At 41.8% G+C, this 23186-nt stretch overlaps 2 protein-coding genes and 1 pseudogene across 8 annotated transcripts in view; 2 read left to right on the top strand and 1 right to left on the bottom strand.

The window, feature by feature from the left end:
• Window positions 1-10503, top strand: part of CLDND1 (claudin domain containing 1) — a 155795-nt gene extending 145292 nt beyond the window's left edge. For all 7 annotated transcript variants that reach the window (XM_073597001.1, XM_073597000.1, XM_073597002.1 and 4 more), the window contains 2 exons: window positions 693-830; window positions 3339-10503. In XM_073597001.1, the coding sequence (XP_073453102.1) occupies window positions 693-830; window positions 3339-3559 (359 nt within the window). In that variant the 3' untranslated portion in view covers window positions 3560-10503. The remainder of the gene's footprint in view (window positions 1-692; window positions 831-3338) is intronic.
• On the top strand, window positions 1476-1608 carry LOC141106953 (U2 spliceosomal RNA; annotated as a pseudogene).
• Window positions 10422-23186, bottom strand: part of ERCC1 (ERCC excision repair 1, endonuclease non-catalytic subunit) — a 32947-nt gene continuing 20182 nt past the window's right edge. The window contains exons 9-11 of the mRNA XM_073596997.1: window positions 20918-20989; window positions 18932-19000; window positions 10422-13363 (exon numbers count right to left, since the gene is read on the bottom strand). Of these exons, the coding sequence (XP_073453098.1) occupies window positions 13310-13363; window positions 18932-19000; window positions 20918-20989 (195 nt within the window). The 3' untranslated portion in view covers window positions 10422-13309. The remainder of the gene's footprint in view (window positions 13364-18931; window positions 19001-20917; window positions 20990-23186) is intronic.

Raw genomic sequence — 23186 nt, 5'->3', positions numbered from 1 at the left:
TTGAACAACAGAAGTTTATTGTTAGGACTATACCTTGTAATAATATATCTTGACTCATAAAATAGGGAATGCTTAATGGGTAGTTTTAGCTTTTGAAAGCTTCCCTTGTGATTTAAACTTGCTTCACAAAATGAGTAGGTGACAAATGCTGAATCTGGGCACTGAGACAAACAGGTTTAAAGCTGGAATAGCATGGCCTGGCAATGTTTCTGAAATATTACATATTTTATTACAGTATTTATAGGAGGGCAGGGCAGTTTATTGCACCTCTATACCTGTATTCTCTACCTTGATGCTTCTGTTGATCCTTTTGTCCACCCGAATCAAGAGAAATACCTGTCCAGGTATGGAGGAGAATGTGATCCTCTCCCCTTCCTTTCATAGTACTGCATTGGGGGCCTGGGCGACCAATCACTAGGCTCCAGTATTGTCACATAGAGGCAGGCAGAGAGTCCTTAGGCCTGTAAGTTTTTCCTCTCAACAAGAGTCACCCTTCATGATCTTGTTTCAGGTTCAGTGACTCTGAATGTATTGAAGCCACAAATAGACAGTAAAACTATTATGTGAGGTTCAGCAATGGTAACTCCTGATCTTGTCAAGTCAGGCTTATTTGAAATGAGGTAACATGGTCATATGCTGAGCAACTTATTGGGCTGCCTTGTGTTTGAGCTAATAAATTGTCATTATTTCAGATCTTTGGCGGTGCCAGTTTTTGCTGCCGTTGGTCTCTCTGGGGCTCATATTTTTCGGTGCCATTATTGGCTTAGCTGGATGCGTGTGCCGCAGTCTGTATCCAGCTCTGGGGACGGGAGCCTTACACCTCCTCGCAGGCAAGTCATAAATAGTTTTCTTCAATCTTTTAGATATGTCAAAGTTCAATTTCTGAGTTTCTTTTTTTAAAACAATGTGTTATAAATGTAGTGGGAAGGAAGGTGATCATTTCTTTGTACAATTACAGCAAGTTCTAGTGTATTTTGGAAGGGTGATCTTAAATGCCCTCCTTTTTTTGTATTTCTTCTTCACAATCTTCTAGGTCAGGGATATGCAATTAGCAGACCTCCAGCTGTTGCAAAACTTTAAGTCCCATCATGCCTCTGGGTGTCATGGTTGTAGCTGTCAGAGTCTTGCTATGCCTCATGGGACTTGTAGTTCTGCAACAGCAGGAGGTCCGCTAATTGCATATTCCTGTGCAAAAAAAGTGTCCATGTGCAAAATAGAACTCAATCCTAATAATGCAACACAAAAAAATCAAAAACAGTCCATAAGTGCAAAACAATCCAATGAAGGTATGATCCGTGCAGAGGGAAAGTAAAGGGATTCCCCACCAGCAGCACCCTCAAATCAGACGCCTTACCAGATGTCCAGGACCATAATTTATAATAGTCAAACAGGCAGCAACAAGTTTATTGAGGAGGATAACCCTCATATTGATCACAGATTCAGGGAGACTCACAATGATATATTGATTATTGCTAATTGCTTCTCGACCTTTTGGCTGAGATCAAGTGTAGTATCTGTTCTTATCAGTTTCCAGGAGGTGGCGCTTGCTTCCGTCCCTGATCTATGGCGAAATAGAGATGGGATTGCGGTTGCTATGCAAAACCTGCTGGAGTGAAGGTGACCTGGAGCGGTTTGTAGCCGAAAGGGAAGCCTTCTGATGGGGATGGAGAACCACGGGGTCTGAACCGGAGGGTCGGGACCCTGGCCTTCTGGCCTGGATTGGGGCAGATCTAGCTCTGGACAGTTATTCGGGAGAGAACGCTTACTTCCCTCTTACAGGGGGAGGGGAGTGGTTAGTACTTCCCGAATGTAATTAGGAGGGAGTGATGGGAGCGACGGCAGAGCCTGATAAAGGACTCTTTCTGTCTTCCTGATCTCCATATCCTTCCTGTCTGTGGTGGGGTCTGCTGTGGTCTGGGCTGGGGGGTCGGGGCTTTTTCGAAAAGCCAGTGGTGAATGTGCCCCTGAAGTGGCAGTTCAGGGGTGCCGTATAGTCACGGTGTGAAAGCACTTGATTTTATGGCACCATGGTCACTTCACCACAACACACGTTTTTCGCACCTGCCTCTTGGGCCGGGCCTTTTGGCCAGGACCAGGGGAAATTTTTATGCCTGGCCGGAGGGCCGGCCATTGTATAGCACAATGGCCACTTTCACTCTCCCATCTCACTATCTTCCCCACTCTTTCTTTTACCCCTGTTTGTCACCTTTTTGTCTTTTTTTTGGTTGTCTTTGTATACACGTTTTGTCACTGTGTGGCGAGTAGGGTGTGAGTCCTCGGGCCTACTCTGAAAGTCTTGGGAGGGGGTGGACATAGGCCTTTTGGCTTGGTTCGCCCTCTCCTTTGAGGGGTCTCTCTTCGGGAGAGATCCACTGTACTTGGGTTGGTCTGCTTCGGCAGTCCTTCCAGTTGTGGGGGTCCGCCTGGTTTCGGCCGGATGGACCCTTTGTCTGAGTACCTCAGTCCCTGTCTGGAGCCTAACGCCCCGGGGGATCAGGGTAAGGTCCTTCCCTAGTGGAGGACTCTGTACGCCCGTTGCACGTTTTTGTGTTTCACTCTCTATGTGTGGGCACTTTTTTTTGGCACCGGGTGGAAGTTTTTGAGGTATGTTTTGCACGCCACTGGCTTTTCAAAAAAAAAAAACCAGATGTCCAGGACCATAATTTATAATAGTCAAACAGGCAGCGACAAGTTTATCGAGGAGGGTAACCCTCATATGGATCACAGATTCAGGGAGACTCACAATGATATAAAAAGGCCCACGGTGAAGCCCATCATGATATAAAAGGATTTATTTTAAAGGATGGTTACAATTACCTTCATACAAAACATAAAGGGCAATCGTTTTGTATAACAAAAAAACAGCAGGCTGTCGGCTTTAAACACTACCGCTGGTAAGTGATCTGGTGTGCGTGATGTTGTCACTGGTAGGCCACTCCCTGATGCATTTCGTCATTAACGAGACATCTTCAGAGGATGGGCCAAGAGGGCTGCTTTTTCCCTTTATAATTTACTAACTGGTATCACAGTTTGCTAAGTGGCTGCTATTTTTCCTTATTTACTTTCTGGATTTTACATTCTTTTACTGTTTATTTTTTCCTTAAAGGTAAACTTAGCCTTTAAGATCAAACCTTCCCTAGCAAGTGCTAGGGTGACAAATATCAGATATCAGGAACCTCCCAGCTCAAAAGCTAAATAAGGAGGAAATTATAAATATGTTGCAAATAATAAGCTTGAACAGTTCTGACTCTTCATATTCTTGCATAGGTCCAGTTGTGACTGGTAATGGATTAGCAGTGTTCGATGTGTACTAATGTGTCTCTGCTGCTTCTTTTCAGGTGTGTGCACACTGGGAGCAGTCCTGTGTTTTGCCAGCGGGATGTATATGTTGCAGAAGAGCCTGCCTCCTCCCCCAGGTGTGCGCGGGGATTACGGTTGGTCCTTCTTCTTGGCCTGCGTCTCCTCCCCTCTTCAGGTTATGGCTGGAGCTCTCTTCCTCTGGGCCTCTCAGGCCAGTCGGCGAGAATATTCACTAATGAAGGCTTACCGCGTGGCATGAAGGATTCGGCGTAGCTACAAGCAGTGTTCACCCAGAACTATGCCAGCAGGCAGATATTTGGGCGCCGGTGTTCTGACCTCAAACTCTGGTAACATTAACTCCATCTGGGATTGTTCCTGATGTTCAGTGGCTCCATATTTTTATGATTTTGTTTTTAAGCAGCACATTAGTCTGCAATGAATATATGCATACATCTCTCTCCATGTTTGGGTAAAGTAGGGTATGGCTAGATGCTGTGCTTTGCGTTTACTGCTGTCTGAGACCCCAGAAGGATGATTTTTGCCTACTGCTGGGATTGGCTTTTCCCCTATATATTCTTATGGCAAATCCTCTAGAGGTCATATGGTGGGGCATTTCTGAGGCCCCCCTAGGGGCTGCTTCATAAGAATACATGAATACCTTTAACAGTAGTAGCTCAACTGAAGAATTCAGGTCTGCCTTGCCATTACAGACAGCCATAAACCTTGATACAGGAAAGGATGCCTAAATTCTAACCAAAACAGAGAAGCAGTTTTGTTTTTTTTGCTGCGTGAAGTATTGGGACTCTGCTGTGTTGAATTTAGGGCTATATCTGTTATTTGCGTCACCTGTTGTGGAATGTTGTAGTGTTTTTATTTAGAATATGATATCTTTGTTCATGAATTCAGGGCAATAACACGTTTTATTTCTATTTTAATATTTTTTAAGATTACTTTAAATGGTTACTTGTACTGAGAGAAATTTGACCACCATTGCTGATCCCCTGAAACTGCTAGTTTCTGGCTTTAGTACTTCCTTTATGAGAAATAAGCATGCAGCAAGTGAGGTCAAAGCATAGTAGTCTTCAGGTTTATCACAAACCCAGACTCTTCAACCTCACCTACTATGTAACCTACTATGTAACTATATTTCCTACTTTCGTTAAAAAAAAAAAAAAAAAATTGCTTTGAATATACATTTTGATCTGCATACTTATTTTGGGTCTGGAAGTATTGGAGCCATTGGATCAGCAGCCTATTTCTGTTTACAATTTTTACAGCATTCACAGGAGAAAAAAAAATGTAAAAATTTTAATGCTAAATAGAATTTAAGGAGCAATAGGGACATCAGCATTATCCTGGTTAGTAGCCTCCCTGGAGGTTTTCCCGAGTGTGGCTCGGGGTTAAAATTCAGGACCATTAGCGGTAACCCCGAGCCACACTCGGGATTACATTGCAGGATCCTGGTGCCTCCTTACTTACCTTGTCCCCAGGATCCTGCGATGTCCCCCGCAGTGTCCAAGGGCTCCGTCCTCCCCCGAAGCCTCTCCTTGCCAGGCTCCGTTCCCTGCGAGCGTTGCGACGCACGGGGGCGGAGCCTGGCGGCAAATTAAAAAAAAAGTAAAAATCATAACACATACAGTACTGTACTCTTACAGATTACAGTACTGTATGAAATGATTTCACATCCCTTTTGTCCCCAGTGCTTTTACATGATATACACTGTTCTTTCTGCCTGGAAACTGGAGATTGTCCGTAGCAACCAAAAAGTGTCCCTTTACGTCAAAAGTGGCTTTAGACCAGCTAGAAAACAGCGATAGTAAATTAGAACACTTGCAGAATTGAGCGATAGTGAATTGTGGGGAAATTTATTTTATTATTATTTATTTTTATTTTTTTTTATTATTTATTTTTATTTATTATATTATAATTTATGTTTTTGTGTTTCAAACTTTATCATACCCGGGATATCTACTAGACTCTGGTTTGGACAGATTTAAGTGTGTTATTGTTAAGATTTACAGACCTACAATATAAAACGCAAATTTCCATGCAAAATAATTGTACCGCTTTCAGCACCTAAAATCCGAAATAATCATACCGCCAGGGAGGTTAAAGGACACTCCTTTTCTAGGTAATGGTGGTTTTGGGCATTTATTTTATATGTCTATTTCACAGTAATACAGTTTTGCAAGCTGGTTTTAAACATTTTATTACCTTAAGGCAGTTTAAAGGGAAACTATAGTGAGCACATGTTTTGAATGATTGCTGTAATATTTACATTTTAATTTTTGATGTAATTTTAAAGCTCAATTGAATTAAGATTTTAAGGCCTCAATAACACTAAAGTGTACAGCTGTGAAGTACCATGTTTATCTATGCATGCAGTCTTATTATTGCCAATTGGGATGCAGCAGCTGCACAGACATGGGCATTTGTGCGGGTGCAAGGCCCTGAACGCATTCGTGTGCGTTCAGGTCCTTGTACCCACATGAAGTTCAAATTGGAAGCAGCCACTGCATCCCAGTTGACACTAATGGGATGAGATGCATGGAATACCTATAAACACAAGCCTCCATGGGCCGATGATTTAGGCTGGGTTCACACCGGTGCGCTGCGATTTGGCTGATTTTGGAAGCAGGGGTCCGACCTTCCCCCTGCTGAGTCAGAACTGGAACTCTCCAATAAGCAAAGTTCATGTTTCTTGCTGATTGGAGAGCTTTTCCACTTTCTATAGGAAACAAACGGTAAGACTTTTTTCATACCTTTTTTATGCACCTAGAATATATTTTGCTGATTTTGAAATAAAAATTCAGCTGAGCTTTAACAACCTTTCATGCTGTCTCATATTTGAATTACTGCATGTATCTCATCCACATAGTACAACCTTTTCAATTAAAGTAGTATTAAACCCTCACTGTATAAAGTATTTTCCCCTTTAGCATGTTCGTATTAACAATTGGCAGGCTATTAAGCAGTATTTTACCCTAGATGTGCCTGCCTAAAGTGTATACAGCCTATTCTTTCTTTGCGGCACTTCTCTGAATTTCCAGATCAGGGAGTGTGCAGTGTTCACAAGCGACCTCCTGTGTCCGGACTACATGTCCAACATTCCTTGCACCCAGCCCTGCTCTCATAGAGCTGCAGCAGGTCTCTCCTCCCAGATCTTTGTAGTCCTGGCTGGAAGCAACAGAGCTATGATGGGGCTCCTGGGAGGCCCTAAATAATAGTGTAGTCACACTGTAGGTGGAAGTAAATGGGGTATACATGTTATTTTAAGCTTTTGCTGCAAAGACAAAGGGTACAACAACATTTCAAATAAACGAGGCATGGTGCTACAGCTACAGTTTGTTGATGAGGGTTTAATAACACTTTAATCAAATCTGACTGGTAGATTTGCATTGAGGGAGCATCAGCTGGTTCACACTGGTGGGTTGTGGTGCATTACTGCAAACTCATGTACCGCAGTGTGGTGTGTTGCTTTTGATTTTTAGCAGCGCCCCAACATACTAACACAATGCATGAGAGTTGTACCTTGCCACAATGTACAGATGTGAAGTCATTTTAGGTTTGTTGCACGTTAAACAAGCGCGTGTAAAGGTAAGGTACCACCATGTGAAGCACTGCTAGTCAGGAAGCACAACCTGCATATGTAATCAGTCCATATGGCTGCCACTATGTACATATTTATAGTTGTAAAAACCGTAAACCTTATCTAGTTTTCAATCCTATAAGACATATTGATCATTTACATTACGCTATAGTTCCTCTTTAAATGTAGTGTAACCTCGGGCAACTGATTTATAGTTGGTGTAGCTCTGTTAATTGAAGGAAGACCCTGGTTCTGCCAGCCAGAGTCCCAGGCCATTAAGTAGTCTTTGAAAATGCCCCTAACTTTTGTCATACGAGGTGTCACAGGCCTCATTCACTTTTTGTCTTGCTGCAGATATTCAAATTTGACATTTTGCTCCATTGTGTAACTGTCAGGTGTGCACATATATTAGTGGCAGAGACAAGCTATGCAATACTAGTGACAAAGGCAGAGCAAAGGTGTGGTCTAATGGTTTATACATCACATAAACAGATTTGGTGAGCAGGTAGGTCTTCAGTTAAAGGCTATGTTCACCTTTTGATTATGGAGAGATTTAATAATACAGGCGCACACAGAATCTGGTGCAGCTGTGTATGGTAGGTAATCGGCTTCTAATTTTGGCTTCTTAAATTAAGCTTGGACAATAATCCCCCATTCACATCGGGGCGCTTTGACATGTTAAATTGCCGCCTATTGCCGGCAACGGCACCGTCTGAAATGGTGGACGCTGCACCGATTCCTGCACTACTTTTGGCGGGCTCCAAGGGCGATTTCAATAGACATCTGTGCAGGAACCCACACAGATGTCTCTCAAATCACCCCCGAAGTCGTACTGAAATGCCGGTTTGAAATCATGCGAGTTCAGCTGAACTCACACGATTTCAAACCCGCATTGTGTGAATTCAGGATAAAACCTAGAAGCTGATTGGTTACTATGCAAGGGTGCAATAAATTCTGTGTGCTCCAGTTTTAGTAGCAATACTTGTCAGGCTTCAGTGCAAAAGAAAATAAAAAAAATGCACTTTGATTATGAGATCAGTGTTTACTAATTTTCTGCAAAAGGTGACTTGGCCTTTAATTCAAGAACTTTAAAATCCCAACTGAAAGCAAGCTTTTCCACAGACAGAATAGGGGAAAAGTTTTTTGGAGATGGAAAAGTTCAAACAAAGTAAATAATTATGGAAGTGAAAATATTTACTTAAAGCAGAACTAAACCCAACAGTCAAAAAAAAAAAAAATACATTTCTGGCACAGTTGCTTGTGCTCTAAACCAAACTGTCAAACCCTCAAATGGCTGGAGTCGTATCTGATCACATCTGCGGTATCATGGCACTTGCAGATCAAACAGAGGCCAAGATGGCAGCTTCCTTGGCTAAAAAAAAGGATAGGAGGGTATAGTTCTGCTTTAAAGGTGGCACAATCCTTTAACGTATTTGTTACTGAAACCATGTTCTGATTTGTATATTTTGTTTTAGTAAGTCGTCCATGGCCACTAGAAAACCTTTTGGTGCATTAGTCCAATTTGTTTTGTAGCTGACAGACGTTTTCATTGTTACACTTCTACACATTTAACCCTCTAAGGACGTTAAATCACTCAAGTCTACCATTTTCAGGTTTGGGCATTTGCAGAGTCTGGCTCTAGAATTCTGTTAATTTGTGACTGGGCGGTTTAGATACCGGTTATCCAGATGGTCTTGTCTTGCACAAACCAACCTTGTCTAACGTGAGGGCCAGTATGATCCAGGATTTTGGAGCAGACACAATAGTTTTGGTGAATGAAGTAAACTTAGTACATGATACATTATATTTAAAGGGCAATTATACATTTGCTATAAAATCCCTTCCTGATCTTCTAAGCTAACCTAGAACCACCTCCACCATGGTGCACTTACCGCTCCTTAGCATTGACAGCCTTCCACCAGGTTTACATCCTGGATGCAAAAATCTTCTCCTTTGCAGTACGACAACTTTCAGGGCAAATGGAAGTTACTGCACAGGTACAGCCAATGCCCAGCGAGATTTCTGCATCCAGTATCTAAACTCCATGTGATGCTGCCACAGAGCGGTGAGTATGACGACAGTCTAGGGTACATTAACTTAGGGGGTTGGAAGTTTTCATAGAGTAAGTTTAGTGGCACTTTAAAGCCCACAATGTTTGCTATTATCCAAAACTACCCCAAAAAATTTAAAGTGCAGGTAGTGTGTTGTCCTGCTAATCTTCAGGTGCCATTGCTATCTGATACTTCCTGGTGTGTCGGATAATGTGTCCCTGACTGGCTCCTGCCGACCTCTACATGAACACTGTATACCCTGCCTGCCAGAGATCATTGTAAAATCTCTTCACAAGGCAACAGGGTCACTTCAAAGAAAACCTGTACCTAAAAAACACAAAGGCTGCTCTCTCCTTCTGAAACTGATCATTGCCTGGCTGCCATGCTTCAGTTGGCACTGACCCGACATGAGTTTACAGATCGGAAGTTCTGACTCAATATTGAAGCCAGAGATGGCCAGGAAATGTTATTTGGAAGGATAGCAATGGACACCACCTTATCTCTTTAAAGTGATTGTAAATGCTTACCTTATAAAACAACCCATTCAGTTTAAAATAGAAATGAAAGGCAAAACATTTGTGTATAAATATAAAAAAATTATAAATATCTGAGTTCCCAACACAGCTAGAGAACTAACCATGACCTGTTCTCATGCCTAGTGTAGTCAGTTTTTAATAGGAAAGAAGAAGGAATGGTGCGATCACCAGGGATTTCACACAAAGGAAGCAATACAAAATGAACTTTTTAATACAAGTACATGGTCCAGGGGACACATCAGGAATATGAAATGTTGAGTTTACAGATTCTTGAAGTTCAGATTTCCTTTAACCCTGACTAGGCAAAGAGGTTTTCTTGATAGAAAGATCAACAAGAAGTCTACATATGCCTCCTCTGCACTGAATTGCTCCTGAAATTTCCTGCACAAGTTAGTAAAAGTACAAACTTGAAACCTATCCGAAGGAACACGAGACAGCCCTTTAATTTGGCGATTGGCTGCTCTTGCACCTTCCATTGCCCTATGGGAGCAAGGTATAGTGTAATGTGTTCCCCAATATTTGTAGACACCGGGTTTTTGGCAAGCTGCATTGGCTGATAGTTGTAAAAGGTGAGTGGGGGGGAGGTCAGGATAAAATACTAGTGATTCCTGTTATCAAGGGAACCTGCTTATTTGCCTACTCTGTATTTCCAAAGGAACCAAATAAATGCTTTTACAAAGAAGGAATGGTTTTAATTAAATAAGAATTAACCCTTTCCTTTAAGCAATAACCTTAACTGACTTTTTAGGCATAGGAATGTGTTTCCGCCTGAAACCTCCAGCCTACACCTGTGATATTCTGTATAGACCTGTACAATGTATTTATATGTCTTGTGTAGAAGAAGAAGAAACAAACTTGAACATACTGTGTAAATTGTAATGTGTACCAGACTTGTGTATGTTACTTATTGTACACTCCGATCTACTAGTGATTAGAACTCCAATATTATTCAACAATAAGAATGTTTATTACAGGAATCATACGCCATTTATACCAACATACAATAAACAGTTGTTACAAAAAAGAATTCTTGTGTTCGATGTTTTAAAAGCTGAAGAATGAGATCTGTCGGAATTCATCAAGGTTGGTGCAGGAAGAGACACGTGGCACGGGCTGTGGGTTCTTGGGACACCATTAGCTGCCACATTAGTAAATATCCTTCTAACACAGTGGTCATCAACCCTGTCCTCAGGGCCCACTAACAGGCCAGGTTTTATGTATTACCTTGGGGAGATGCAGACTAGAATACTGCAATCACTGAGCAGCAAATGATATCACCTGTGATGTATTTCAGTTATCTTGCAAACCTGGCCTGTTAGTGGGCCCTGAGGACAGGGTTGATGACCACTGATCTAACACATGTACCTTACTTGATAAATTTAAAGCACCCCATTTGACTGTCTGCACTCTGGTTATCCTCAATAGGCATTGGAAGCTGCCAACCATTAACCACCTCAATACCAGGCACTTTCACCCTCTTCCTGCCCATATTTCAGTGCTGTCACATTTTGAATGAGAATTACTCATTATTGCAGCACTCTACCCAAATTAAAGTTTTATCTTTTTTTGTTGAGACAGATGGAGCCTTCTTTTGGAGATACTTAATCACCACTTGGTTTTTCATTTTTGCTAAAACGTTTCTTAGTTTCTGTTATAAAACTTTGCAAATAAAAAATTTTTCTTCTGCACTGATGAGGCTGCACTCATGGGACACTGATAATTCAGTGCAAATGCTGTACTCGCTGTGTCCTGTCAGCTCTGCTCTCCTTTCCGCACATGCTATCTTTGTGTGAGGAAAGGAAAGCCGATAACCTGCAGGACTGTTTACATGTAACCAGTTATGATTGGACGCAGCTGATCACATGGTTTACCCCAATCTGTGATCACAGACGCTTCCAGATTCATGCCCCAGAGGGAAGCGTGTTCTCCAGAGCAGTGTTTCTCAACTCCAGTCCTCAAGGCGCCCCAACAGGTCATGTTTTGAGGGTTTCTATTATTTTGCACATGTGATTTGATCAGTTTCACAGCCTTGGTAATTACCACAGCCGTTTCATCTGAGGAAAATCCTGAAAACATGACCTGTTGGGGCGCCTTGAGGACTGGAGTTGAGAAACAGTGCTCCAGAGGACATCCAGGGATGTCCCCCAGAACTGAAGAGCTGCACTGTAGCTGTATATCAGCTATAGCGCAATGGGTTAGAGCTGGGTATACACTGTCACTTTTTTCATTCAACCAAGCAGGCTGAATAGAAAAAAACAAAAAAAAATTGCTGTACTAACACAAGCATTGTTGGTGCAGCAATATCCCCAGCTGTGCCTTTGTGTTCTGACAAGGGGGCCGATCCCTTCCCCCGCCAGAACACGCTAATCAGATGCTGGTTTTCAAAAGAAGTCCGTTGTGAGGCAGATATGGACAAGAGTTAAAAGTCTCGTTGTTTTACCAGCAAAACCATGAAACTCATGACGCTGCTTAGCCCTCATGGTATCTACGTGTTGTGATTGCAAAACACTTTCTCTGGGCCCTGATGCTGTCAAAAGATGGAGACAGCATAAGGGGGGCTGAGCAGGAGAATGGGTTGTATGATATTGCTGGTAAAAACCAGCAGATGCCAATACCGATTGCTGGACAAATGGAACACAATTGATGCTAGGCATTTATTAAAAGGTACATGTGTTATAAGGATCAGGGTTTAATGGAACCCTAGGGCTCCTCCAGAGGTTGCTAGGGGTTCCTTGAGCAATTTCTGCTCCTGTGTCAGGGGGAACTTATCTTTTTAGCTATCTGTAACGGGGGGGGGGGGGGGATTCTTCCCACTGACCATCACACTATTATATTAGGAGTAGATACGGTATATTTTATCAGGGGTTCCCCGAGACCAGAAAGTTATTTCAAGGGTTCCTCTGTGGAGAATGACTGATAGATGGTTAATTTTAGGATGACCTTCCACTTAAAAAACGTCCGATTCAAAATACCCTCTGCTGCACACAGTTGCAAATACAGTTCAAGTGTCAGTTGTGATCCAAATGTGATTGGGGTTGGAATCTGTAAGCTTGGTGAAAATTGGTGGCTCAGGGTGACAGGACTTGTTTAAAAGTGGTTCTCCAGAAAAAAAAAAAAACGCTTAAACTCTTTGGAAGTACTCACCAAAGGGGGCTATTAGGGGTCTGCAAGCATAAGCTTGTTAACTACAAGAGAACTGTGAATCTGAACTCTTATCTGAAATGAGATCTCTTGCAATCACTAGTTGAGGGCAAAGGCTGGCCCAGATACTTATAGAATTTACTACATCTATGACAGAATTGCCAATAAAAAAACCAAAAAACAAACAGCACTGCTGATTACAGACCGATGATCATGAGAAAATCAATAGATTCCTCTCTCCACACTAAACAGCAAAGGAGGGACAAATCTCCTCTGCTGGCTTTTGAATACCTGAATAGTGACTGCAACTGATTGGGTGTAGTCATTGTTCAGGCGACAGTTTTACACCTGGCTCCTTTTGATTTTTCAGCCAATTTTTGTCAAGTCCAGTGGTGCTGACAGGGCCACCTACTACTCAAACGTTAGGCAATTTCGCAGTATTAGGCCTGAAATCTGGGCAGTTCATGACTAGCTTTAGCTCTTCCTAATGAGCTAATATGTATAAACAACTAGCAGCTCATTTCTGTGAGTGAAAAAGTTTTGATTTTTACTTTTTGGAGAACCTATTCCTGAGTGGTTATACATGGGCACATCTCTCATCTAGAACGATGAAAAATAAATCTTTCATTAGTCACAGATTTTTGCAACACGTTGAAGAAAATCAGTCCCGTGATTGTGAGACTTGGATGGACCTACTTCTTAGTTTTGAGGAATGGTTCATGTAGAGTATCAAACAGTCTCTTTGCCTAGAAGGAGAAGGAAATGTGATGTTAAAGCACTAAGTATAGCAACAAAAATGTTTTCACCTCGTGATCCTGCCAGTAATACACTTCCTATGGTGGCAACATTTACTAACTGTGCTGCATAGAGGAGCAGGGTTGTCACCCTAGAACAGGATTGCAGAAGCTCTTCTCTTCATAAGGTGAAGTTCTATAGTCCTCAGAGAATGCTGAAAACAAAACCGAAATAACTTCCTGTCTCTACTGCACTGTTATCAGCTAACAAGATTCCTGGCAGGATCAGCAGCTTTTTTAGTACTTTTTGAATAGAAATAATTAAACTCCTTCAAATTGCTTATTTAACAACCTAACAAGGGAGCAAATATGCAAAAAAAACAGATCTGTCAGAAAAATACAGTGCTGTCATTGACAACGTTCTACCTGGCTACTATCCTGTGCCATTGGCTTTAATACTTGGAGGCACTGATCCAGAGCAAGTCAGAGAAAAACTGGCAACTAAAATTTTTTATATTAATAACAAATACTTCATAAAAGTCCAGCTAATGCTGGTTTACTTCAAAGTGAACTAAAAAGTATTAATCAGCATAGTCAGAAAATTGGTGTACGATGTGACAAAACATATTACATATATTTATATATTATATATATATATATAATATATATATGTTATAATATATATATTATAACACAATTGTGTATATATCAGGTTGCAAGCTGACCACTGTAAGGTTATTTCACCAACACCTCTCAATACATAAGCAATCAAGAGTGTAGGGCAACCTTTAAATTTGAAGGTTGCACTACACTTTTGATTTGATTACTTACTTTGAAGTAAGCAAAGAGCTCCAAAATTTTCCACCTGTGATTAAAAAAAAAAAAAAAAAAAAAAAAAAAAACAGTACTGACTGGCATATTCAAGGCTTTGGATACTTTTTTTTTTTATATACCGTATATACTCAAGTATAAGTCGAGTTTTTCAGCACATTTTTTTGTGCTGAAAGTGCCCCCCTCGACTTATACTTGAGTCAAGCACTTTTCTGCAGCAAAAAATTTCATTTTCCGAACCGAATTTGGGGCCCCGTATCTCAGGGCCACTTGGTGCTAGGAACCCCAAATGTGGAGTGCAAACCCAGGGAAACTGGTACCATAACATATCCAAAGCTGGGGTTCCTAGCAGCAAGTGGCCCCGAGATATGGGGCCCCAAAGTAGGTTTGGAAAATGTCATTCTCTGCTGCAGAAAAGTGCTTGACATTTTCTGAACCAATTTTTGGGGCCCTGTATCTCGGGACCACTTGGTGCTAGAATTGGTTATTTTATGGTGCTAGTTTCACTGGGTTTGCACACCAAATTTGGGGTTCCTAGCACTAAGTGACCCCGAGATACGGGGCCCCAAAGTTGGTCAACTGTGTCCATCTGCAGCAATGTCATTTCGGGACCCTTTGGGTTCAGAGACCCCAAATTTTGGCTGCAGCTAGGGGACATCTAGAAACCCTTAACTACCAAGTTTGAAGTTCGGGGGACCTATGGCTGCAAATGGGCACAGTGAGGCATGCAAATGGGCATTGTTGACCCTCTTTTCCACTTACAGTAGCTGTGCATTTCTCACCCTCGTCTTATACTCGGGTCAGTAAGTTTTTCCCATTTTTTTGTGGTAAATTAGGGCCTCGACTTATACTCGAGTATATACGGTATATCCTTTTCCATCTTTGTAAAGTTTCAATACCTTGTTACGCAGGTCTTTTCTGTTCTTTTCTACCCCCTCATGGCTCAGTGTCTAGCCTGCTTAGTGCATCCATGTGAGAGCTAACAAACTCATTTACACAGACACAAATTGTGATTTTAAAAAGCCACAAATGTAGGAAATTAACCTTTAATTGCCATTTTAACCTGTGTGTGCCACCTTCTGTGTCTGTACCAAGGCATATAAACTTTTGATCAGGGCCATTTGGGCGATTTCCGTTATAATTATGATTTAAAAAGGATCAAAAAAACTGTGATAATAAATGGCTTCATGTGATTGCTATCCTTAACTAAAAGGCTTTATTTTTGGCATGATCAGTCATATTTTCAATATTAATGCCAACATTTCACAATTTCTGCCAGGGTATGCAAACTTTTGAGCACAACTGTATATATAGTAAAGGTCAAAACATGATAATTGCGAAAATCAACACTATATATGAAACAAATGTGCAGACATAAATGTCAAAATATTGTACAAAATCAACATATGATGTATTAAAAAGTCCAGTAAAAATAAGCAAACAAAATAATAATGAAAAATAACGTTGTAAATCCAAGTCCAGTGCAAAGATGGCTGTAAACCAAAAAACAGAATCTATGGATATATAATGTGAACCAAAACTCAAATGGTAAATCAAACAGTGCTCAATCCACCACTGTGTGCAGTGGCCGTCACCTTATAACCAATAGTAATCGCCTTTCATAGTGGCTGTTCACACGCTGCTCCTGCAGCCATTTGTCTCTCAGGAAGGAGCCCCAAGCCTCAGTTAGCTCCCAAACACTCGCTACCAGATAAGATGTGGACCTAGGAATGGAGACTTTATCCTACCCAAAGCTCTACAAAGGCTCCAGGACCTGATCCAGACTGAAAAACTGTTTTCTCAAAAGAACATACAAACCCTGGAGAACCTCAGCCTATGTAGGCAAGATACCTAGGGGACACAAATACCATCCACAACCTTGCAATTCAGTCTCACAGCAAGTCAGGGACTCCTTCCGTGCTAAACTGTGAGCAGTGCTAGTGCTATATGCTTCACTAAAGGATATAGCAAATTTACAAAAAGACCTAGTTAAAATAGGAGGGGTGGGCAACTATATGCTAGATAAGGTTCAATCTAGAACATTTTAAGTAACGCACCTGGGAGCTAAAAAACCTAAATACAAGTTATTCGATAGGGGAGAACCTCCGGGGGAATGGAGGATGGTAAAGGATCTGGGAGTCCTAGTAGACAGACTCAGCAATAGCATATAATGCCAAGCTGCAGCAAGCAAGGCCAGCAGACATTTAGCATGCATTAACTCAAGGAGGAAAACTATAGATCTGCCAAGTTTGGCCTCATCTTGAGTATGCTGTCCAGTTCTGGTCCCCAGTCCTCAGGAAGGATGTGCTTGAACTAGAGAGAGAGTCCAGAGAAGGGAAACAAAGCTAATAAGGGGCTAAACTCTGTTTTTGGGGAAACCAACAAACCTTAGCAAACTTATTCTCCCTGAAAAAGAGGCACTTAAGAGGGCATACAATAGTGATCTACAATCCCTTGAATAGTGACTCTAGCATTCGGGGAAAACTTCAATCTTAGGTCTTGAACCACTTGCTTACTGGGCACCTAACCCCCCCCGCCCAGACCAATTTTCAGCTTTTAGCGCTGTCACTCTTTGAATGACAATTGCGCAGTCATACAACACTGTACCCAAATTAAATTTTTATCATTTTTTCCCCACAAATAGAGCTTTCTTTTGCTGGCATTTGATCACCTCTGGGTTTTTATTTTTTGTTAAAGAAATTTAAAAAGACAGATTAAAAAACAAAAAAAAAAAACAAAACAGTTTTATATTTTGTTGATAAATTTTGCAAACAGGTAATTTTTCTCCTTCATTGATGTACGGTGATGAGGCTACACTGATGGGCACCGATAGGCTGCACTGATAGGTGGCATGGGTGACACTGATGGGTACTAATAGGTGACACTGATGGGTGGCAGTGATGGAAACTGATGGGTGGCAGTGATGGGCATTGATCGGTACTGGAAGGTGACACTGATTGCCACCTAGCAGTGCTGCCTCTGATGAGGCACTGATTGACACCATTGGTGGGCATTGATAGGTGGCACTGATTGCTGGCACTTACTACTGTGAGCACCGATTTGTGGCACTGGCAGGCGGTACTTGTGGGCACATATGAGGCAGCTTTGCCTCTTTCTCTTCAGGACCGATGTCCCTTCAAACAGAAGTCAGCGATCGGCTTTTTTTCTTCTCACGATATCAGCGCAAGAAGGAAAAAAAAAAAAAATTACCGATCTTCTGTTTACATCACGTGACCAGCTGTCATTGGCTGACAGCTGATCATGTGGTAAGGGGCCGGGATCGGCCCCTTACTCGGATCTGTGATCACCCGAGTCTCATTGACTTGGGTGATCATAGCGCGCGCCGCGCGCCCCTTTCAGGGGGCGTGGCCACCTTGCAAAAACACATGGCCACGCAATGAAGTTGAATGAGAAATGGATCAATCAGGCTACGTACAATAAGGGGTTCTTTACTATAAGAACGGTGAGGATGTGGAACTCCCTTCCATAGTTGATGGTATCAGCAGAGCGTGTAGCCAAGTTAAAAAAGCTTCTAGATGTGTTTCTTGGTGAACACAATGTACAGAGATATGGAAAACAGTAGTTACAGACACACACTTTCAGGTTGAACTGGATGGACCGATGTCTTTATTAAACTTTACCAACTATACAGTACATAGAGCTGTTTTTTTGGCACACATGTTAAAATGCACTTCTTAGGCCTGATGTTTTTTTTTAACCCCCCCCAAACATTATATATTTTCTTGAAGCAGAAACACTGGAAAACAAAATGAAATTATAGTACAACTAAAAAGGCAAAACATTTTTTTATTAGTGTTGGATAGGGTGGAGAGGGATTTACAATACTCGTCAATTTTTATTGCTGTCTGTGCCCCTGTTAAGGAGATTCACCCTGTCTATTTGTCTTGTTTACCATTAGTGAAAGTAAAAGACATGCTTAAATTTCGGGTTGTCCCCAGAAAAGTAATAGAGGGGAATTCTTCCGTCCCTAAGGAATTCCCTTAATTTGCAGGGATTCCTTTTTACTTCCCGTTTGGCTAAAAAAAGTGAAAAAAAAAATGCTCTATCCAAAACAAAAAAAAGAGAGAGTTTTGCCCTAATGTCACATGATATTAATGCAGTGGTTTATCAAGCGCATGTTTTCAGTAAAAAAAAAAAAAAAATACTAATACTAAAGTTCATTTTAGTGTACACAAAGCAATATATTACTTAGTTTTTTTGGTAAAACATTAAAAGATGGAGGTTTCACCAAGTATGTCAAACCCCTAAAACTGCATGCACCAGTGAAAACAACAAACTTGGGTACACAATAATGTCCATAGGTGACACTGTACAGTGGCCTGTGGAAGCCAACACCAAAAGCGGATAGCTGGCTTATGACAATAAAGCCCCCCAATAAATATACATTTTTAAATGAGTGTTAGATGATTTCACATCAATTTCAGAGCTGCATACTGATGTGAATTTTAGTGAAAGCTCCCTTTTTTCTTGTGGAGCTGCAGATTTTACTTGTTCTAGTATCATGCGCGCCATGTCAAAATTACAAGTGCCAGAGCGATGGCGCCAAGATTGGTAAGTGGGTATAGGGAGTTGGAACAAAGTGCAAAGATCTCACAGTCAAATTCTATTAAAGCCGTATGTGATTTAGTGTTCCTGCCTGGATGGACTCTTTAGTGACACCATAAGAATACACACTGCATTCAAAATGAGAATCAGACATCACAGCTTCAATTGGCTAGTTGGACTTACTTTCTGTGGTCCAAATCCTGGGCACAAAGACAAGTCTTCTCGAGAGGCACTGGCAAGGTCTGAAAGAGTCTAGAGGTAATGATACAGCAAGAGATTTATTAAAGGGAAACATTGGTTGTCTTTGCAATAAACCCGTATTTAGTTATTACTAGAATATTTAACGCCAAGTAATTTTTTAAGCTACTAATGTACCATATATTTACATAACTTAATTATGGCTTGTTCACCCTTACATTGGTCCCTGAAAAGCAATCCACTATGGAGAGAGCATTACAGGAGCAGACGACAGGCATTCAGGAGGCGATCCTGCCACCTCCTGAATGTCTTTTTTTTTTTTGCCAGCAGAATGGGGTTTTTAAATGGGAATACTGCACTGGAACTGCAATTCTAGCGTTTGGCTTGCAGTTGTAGTACAGCCCAATTCGCTTGCATGGGTCATGTTGGGTGGCGATAATGCCCGCCGAACATGCCAGAGGTGTACAACTTATGTTATTTTATGGGGGACTATGAGGGGGGGGTGGGGATGTGGATGGTGGTACAACCATGGCTCAACCGCGTATTTTCACCGTCCCCCAACCGCTAGTGTAAATAAGCCCTTGCATATACAATACTGTGCATTCTTCCTCCACTGGTCATTGGTATTTCATTGCAATCACTCCTCCAGGGCCCACTAGATCCAAGATAATATCTACATGTGTTCACACCTTACCTCAGCACAACGGCGTAAAGCAAGCCTTACTAAAGGAGCCAAGATTCTTCACGCAATAATTTGTCTAGAATTGAACCATCTATGGCAGGGCTTGACAAATTTGCTTTAAATCTAGGAGGCAGCTAAAAAAGTTAGGGGACAGTTTTTTAACTAACAAAGCTTTAGGGGTGGAACATGTTCCCGAAGGTGAACTTATTCTTTAACCCTTTCACAGCCAGAACTGTATGAGGTTTTTTTTGCACACGTTTAAAAAATTTTATGTGCTTGGGTGTAACTTCAATTTTTTTACAATTAAAAAAAATAATTTTTACCCATCGCATAGGGGACAAAAAGTCCCCTATGTGATGATTTCTTTGGTGACAGGTTCACTTTAATGAGGCATGCAGGGTCTAAAAGACCCTGCATGTCTCCCCTGTGCTCCACTGAATCTAATGCATTACAATGCACAACGCATTGCATTACATTCTGTCCTGGCCTTGCTGGCCAGGGAAACTGTCAACGGGAACCTGGAAGTGACGTCATACGTCACTTCCAGGTCAACAACAAAAAGGGTAGGAGAGCTCTCCTTCCTCCCCTCTACCCAGCGGCACCCACTATGCCGGTTCCAGGCCTGCGGATGGGCAAGCGGAGCCTGGTATACATAGTGGGGGCGACGACGACACTGGGTCTATGCAACATTTGGGTGGCAGGACAAAATTTCTTGTCGCCGTTGCGACCTGGTGCCTGGGGTTTGTCGAGCTCTGATCTATGGGCAGGCTGACTGTATCCAATTTGATTGTTGTGCGACTGGGGTACAACCAGCAAGTTGGATTTTTAATGTGGTCACTGCCAGCGGCTCCCCCCTACCGGGAGAACACAATAGCTCTGCGCGAGAGATTCCCACATCAACACTCACTGTGTTGATGGAGAAATCGAGCGATTTTCTTTCCAAGAAAAATTGCACCATCTACGGCTGGCTTTACTAAGCCTTTTGCAGCAGTGCCATTCTTTTTTGCCAACCAGTATTGGCTACAACAATGACATCTGGCTGTAACATGCTATGTCAAGTGCACAGGCATTGCCCTTAGGGATTAGCTGACAGAATAGGAACCCCAATAATGCTGAGGAAGCCCTGTTTTACTCACTGTGTTTACAGTCTCTGTAAGCTGCACCGAAGGCATGTGTTGCATAGAAGTGATATTGTACTAACCCGGAATGTGAAACAGCACATCATTTACCTTGTATTTTTATTCACACAAAAAAGTACACTTATTCAAATCTAATTCCACAGAACTGACCCCGAATGTGGTGAGCAGTGTGCAACTGTCTGTCTTGTTCACCGACTTCACTGTGGTAAGGCAATCTGTAATCTAAGGAAAAAGTAAATAAACATTAAAAGTGATAGTTTATATTTAACATTTTATAAAAGTATGTCTAAGCATGTGTTACATTGTCCTCTCTGCCATTTTAGTGCCTTGCATGGAAAAATTCCCACCTGCTGTATCTTTAGCACTCTTTTCAGCATAACGCACCTAACATGGTGAATGGTAACGTGTGTAAAATGCCAACACCTCAAATGTACATCAAAAGTTTAAAAGGTGCGATTTCCATCATACAGTCAACCTGCACTGGGAGGAATACTGAGTGCTCATTGTTGACTTCTCAAGAGCTGTGGCCTGGCTCTTGGGGAGAAAACCTACAACTGTCAAAACGTCTTGATGGGTGGATGTCAATCTGGAGGAGTGGGCATCCCTAGGCAGATGCATTTGCATGCAGACTTCTTTTGTCTTATGCCCACTTGCGATACAGAGTCTCCATTAATAAATAGAAATAAAATCCAATTAAAGAAAAAGGACGACCCAGGAAGAGTCAGTCGGGATCTAGATGTTGCTCAATGTCCTCTAGCCAGCAAATAAGATGGAGGCTTTAAATGGCATGCTGCAGCTTCTAATACACATTGTGAGAAGCTTACAGTGTGCAGTGGAATTAGAGTATTAGCTTTTATTGAAGAAGAAGGAAGTTACAGCAAAAATAAAGGTAAAAGGACAAAACACATCAGTGTCCTACAAGAAGGAAAAAAAAAAAAAAAAAAAAGCAGCCTTCAATCCACATACTACAAATGTATTTTCTAGTCTTCCATCATAACCATAAAGTACAGAAATCATGCAATGTACATTGTAATGACATAATACAGTAGAATAACTACAATGTAGACAAATACAGTCAATAAAGGAATATATTTATGGTTAGAGAATAACTAGACTGAATTATTTATTGTAGCAAACATGTAAAGTAGGTATAATGCATACAGTATTTGGTAATAGAAGGTGTAGTGTGGCTATCTATCCTAACAACCAAGATCCCCAAAGATTATGTTCCTAACAAGGCTAGGGGTCTAAGAGTGGGGTTGTATACAGTCACCCAGGCCAAATTTTTGAAAGCTACCTCTGCAGGTATAGCATTAACTTTATATATCCAAAGACTTGTTGTGGGAGGTTGAGGTGACAGCCAATGTTGTCATACAGTTTTCCTGTCCAGGTATAGGATTATAGTTAACCTCAGCTCTAGAGGAGAGTTTTCAAGGAGAAATTCCAAGATTCCCAGGAGACCCATGTTTGGTAGAGGAAAAAAATGCAAAAGGCATTGTTAAGAATGACATACACCAAAACTAGTACATGACCAATTTTTGCAATTTCCAAACCAAGTAAAAAGGATTCCCCTGTGCCAAGATGCACCTAGGCCAGAGCAGGGAATCTCTTCAACAAAAAAAACTGTACATTTTTAAGGGGGTCCAGTAAATTCTATGTAATAAAAATAACTCTCTCATAGAAGGGGCCATTGAGATCTGAGGCACTCTTGGCCATGTTATAAGCCAATGTTCCTCTGTCTTTTCTTGAGAGTGAGCAATTTAAGTACAGTAGGGAAGGCTGCACAACTGTGCTAGACTGAAGGTAAGCCAGGAGTACTGCTACAAAAATAAAGGCAAACTATGAAGGTAGGCCTGGAGTTCTGCTACAAGGATAAAAGGAAACTATGAGCGCAAGCCTGGAGTTCCGCTACAAGGAAAACTATGAGAGCAAGCCTGGAGTTCCGCTACAAGGAAAACTATGAGAGCAAGCCTGGAGTTCCGCTGCAAGGAAAACTATGAGAGCAAGCCTGGAGTTCCGCTGCAAGGAAAACTATGAGAGCAAGCCTGGAGTTCCGCTACAAGGATAAACTGTGAGAGCAAGCCTGGAGTTCCGCTACAAGGAAAACTATGAGAGCAAGCCTGGAGTTCCGCTACAAGGATAAACCGTGAGAGCAAGCCTGGAGTTCCGCTACAAGGAAAACTGTGAGAGCAAGCCTGGAGTTCCGCTACAAGGAAAACTATGAGAGCAAGCCTGGAGTTCCGCTACAAGGATAAACCGTGAGAGCAAGCCTGGAGTTCTGCTACAAGGATAAAAGGAAATAGGGTTGTCCCGATACCGATACTAGTATCGGTATCGGCACCGATACCGAGCATTGGCCCAAGTACTTGTACTCGGGGAAATGCTCCCGATGCTTCCGCCGATACCTGGAAGTCAGCTG

The sequence above is a fragment of the Aquarana catesbeiana genome, linkage group LG08 (genome assembly GCF_042186555.1).
Source record: "Aquarana catesbeiana isolate 2022-GZ linkage group LG08, ASM4218655v1, whole genome shotgun sequence".
Lineage (NCBI taxonomy): Eukaryota > Metazoa > Chordata > Amphibia > Anura > Ranidae > Aquarana > Aquarana catesbeiana.
Note: the sequence above shows the minus strand (reverse complement) of the source record. Positions and strands in the feature narration are given on the sequence as shown.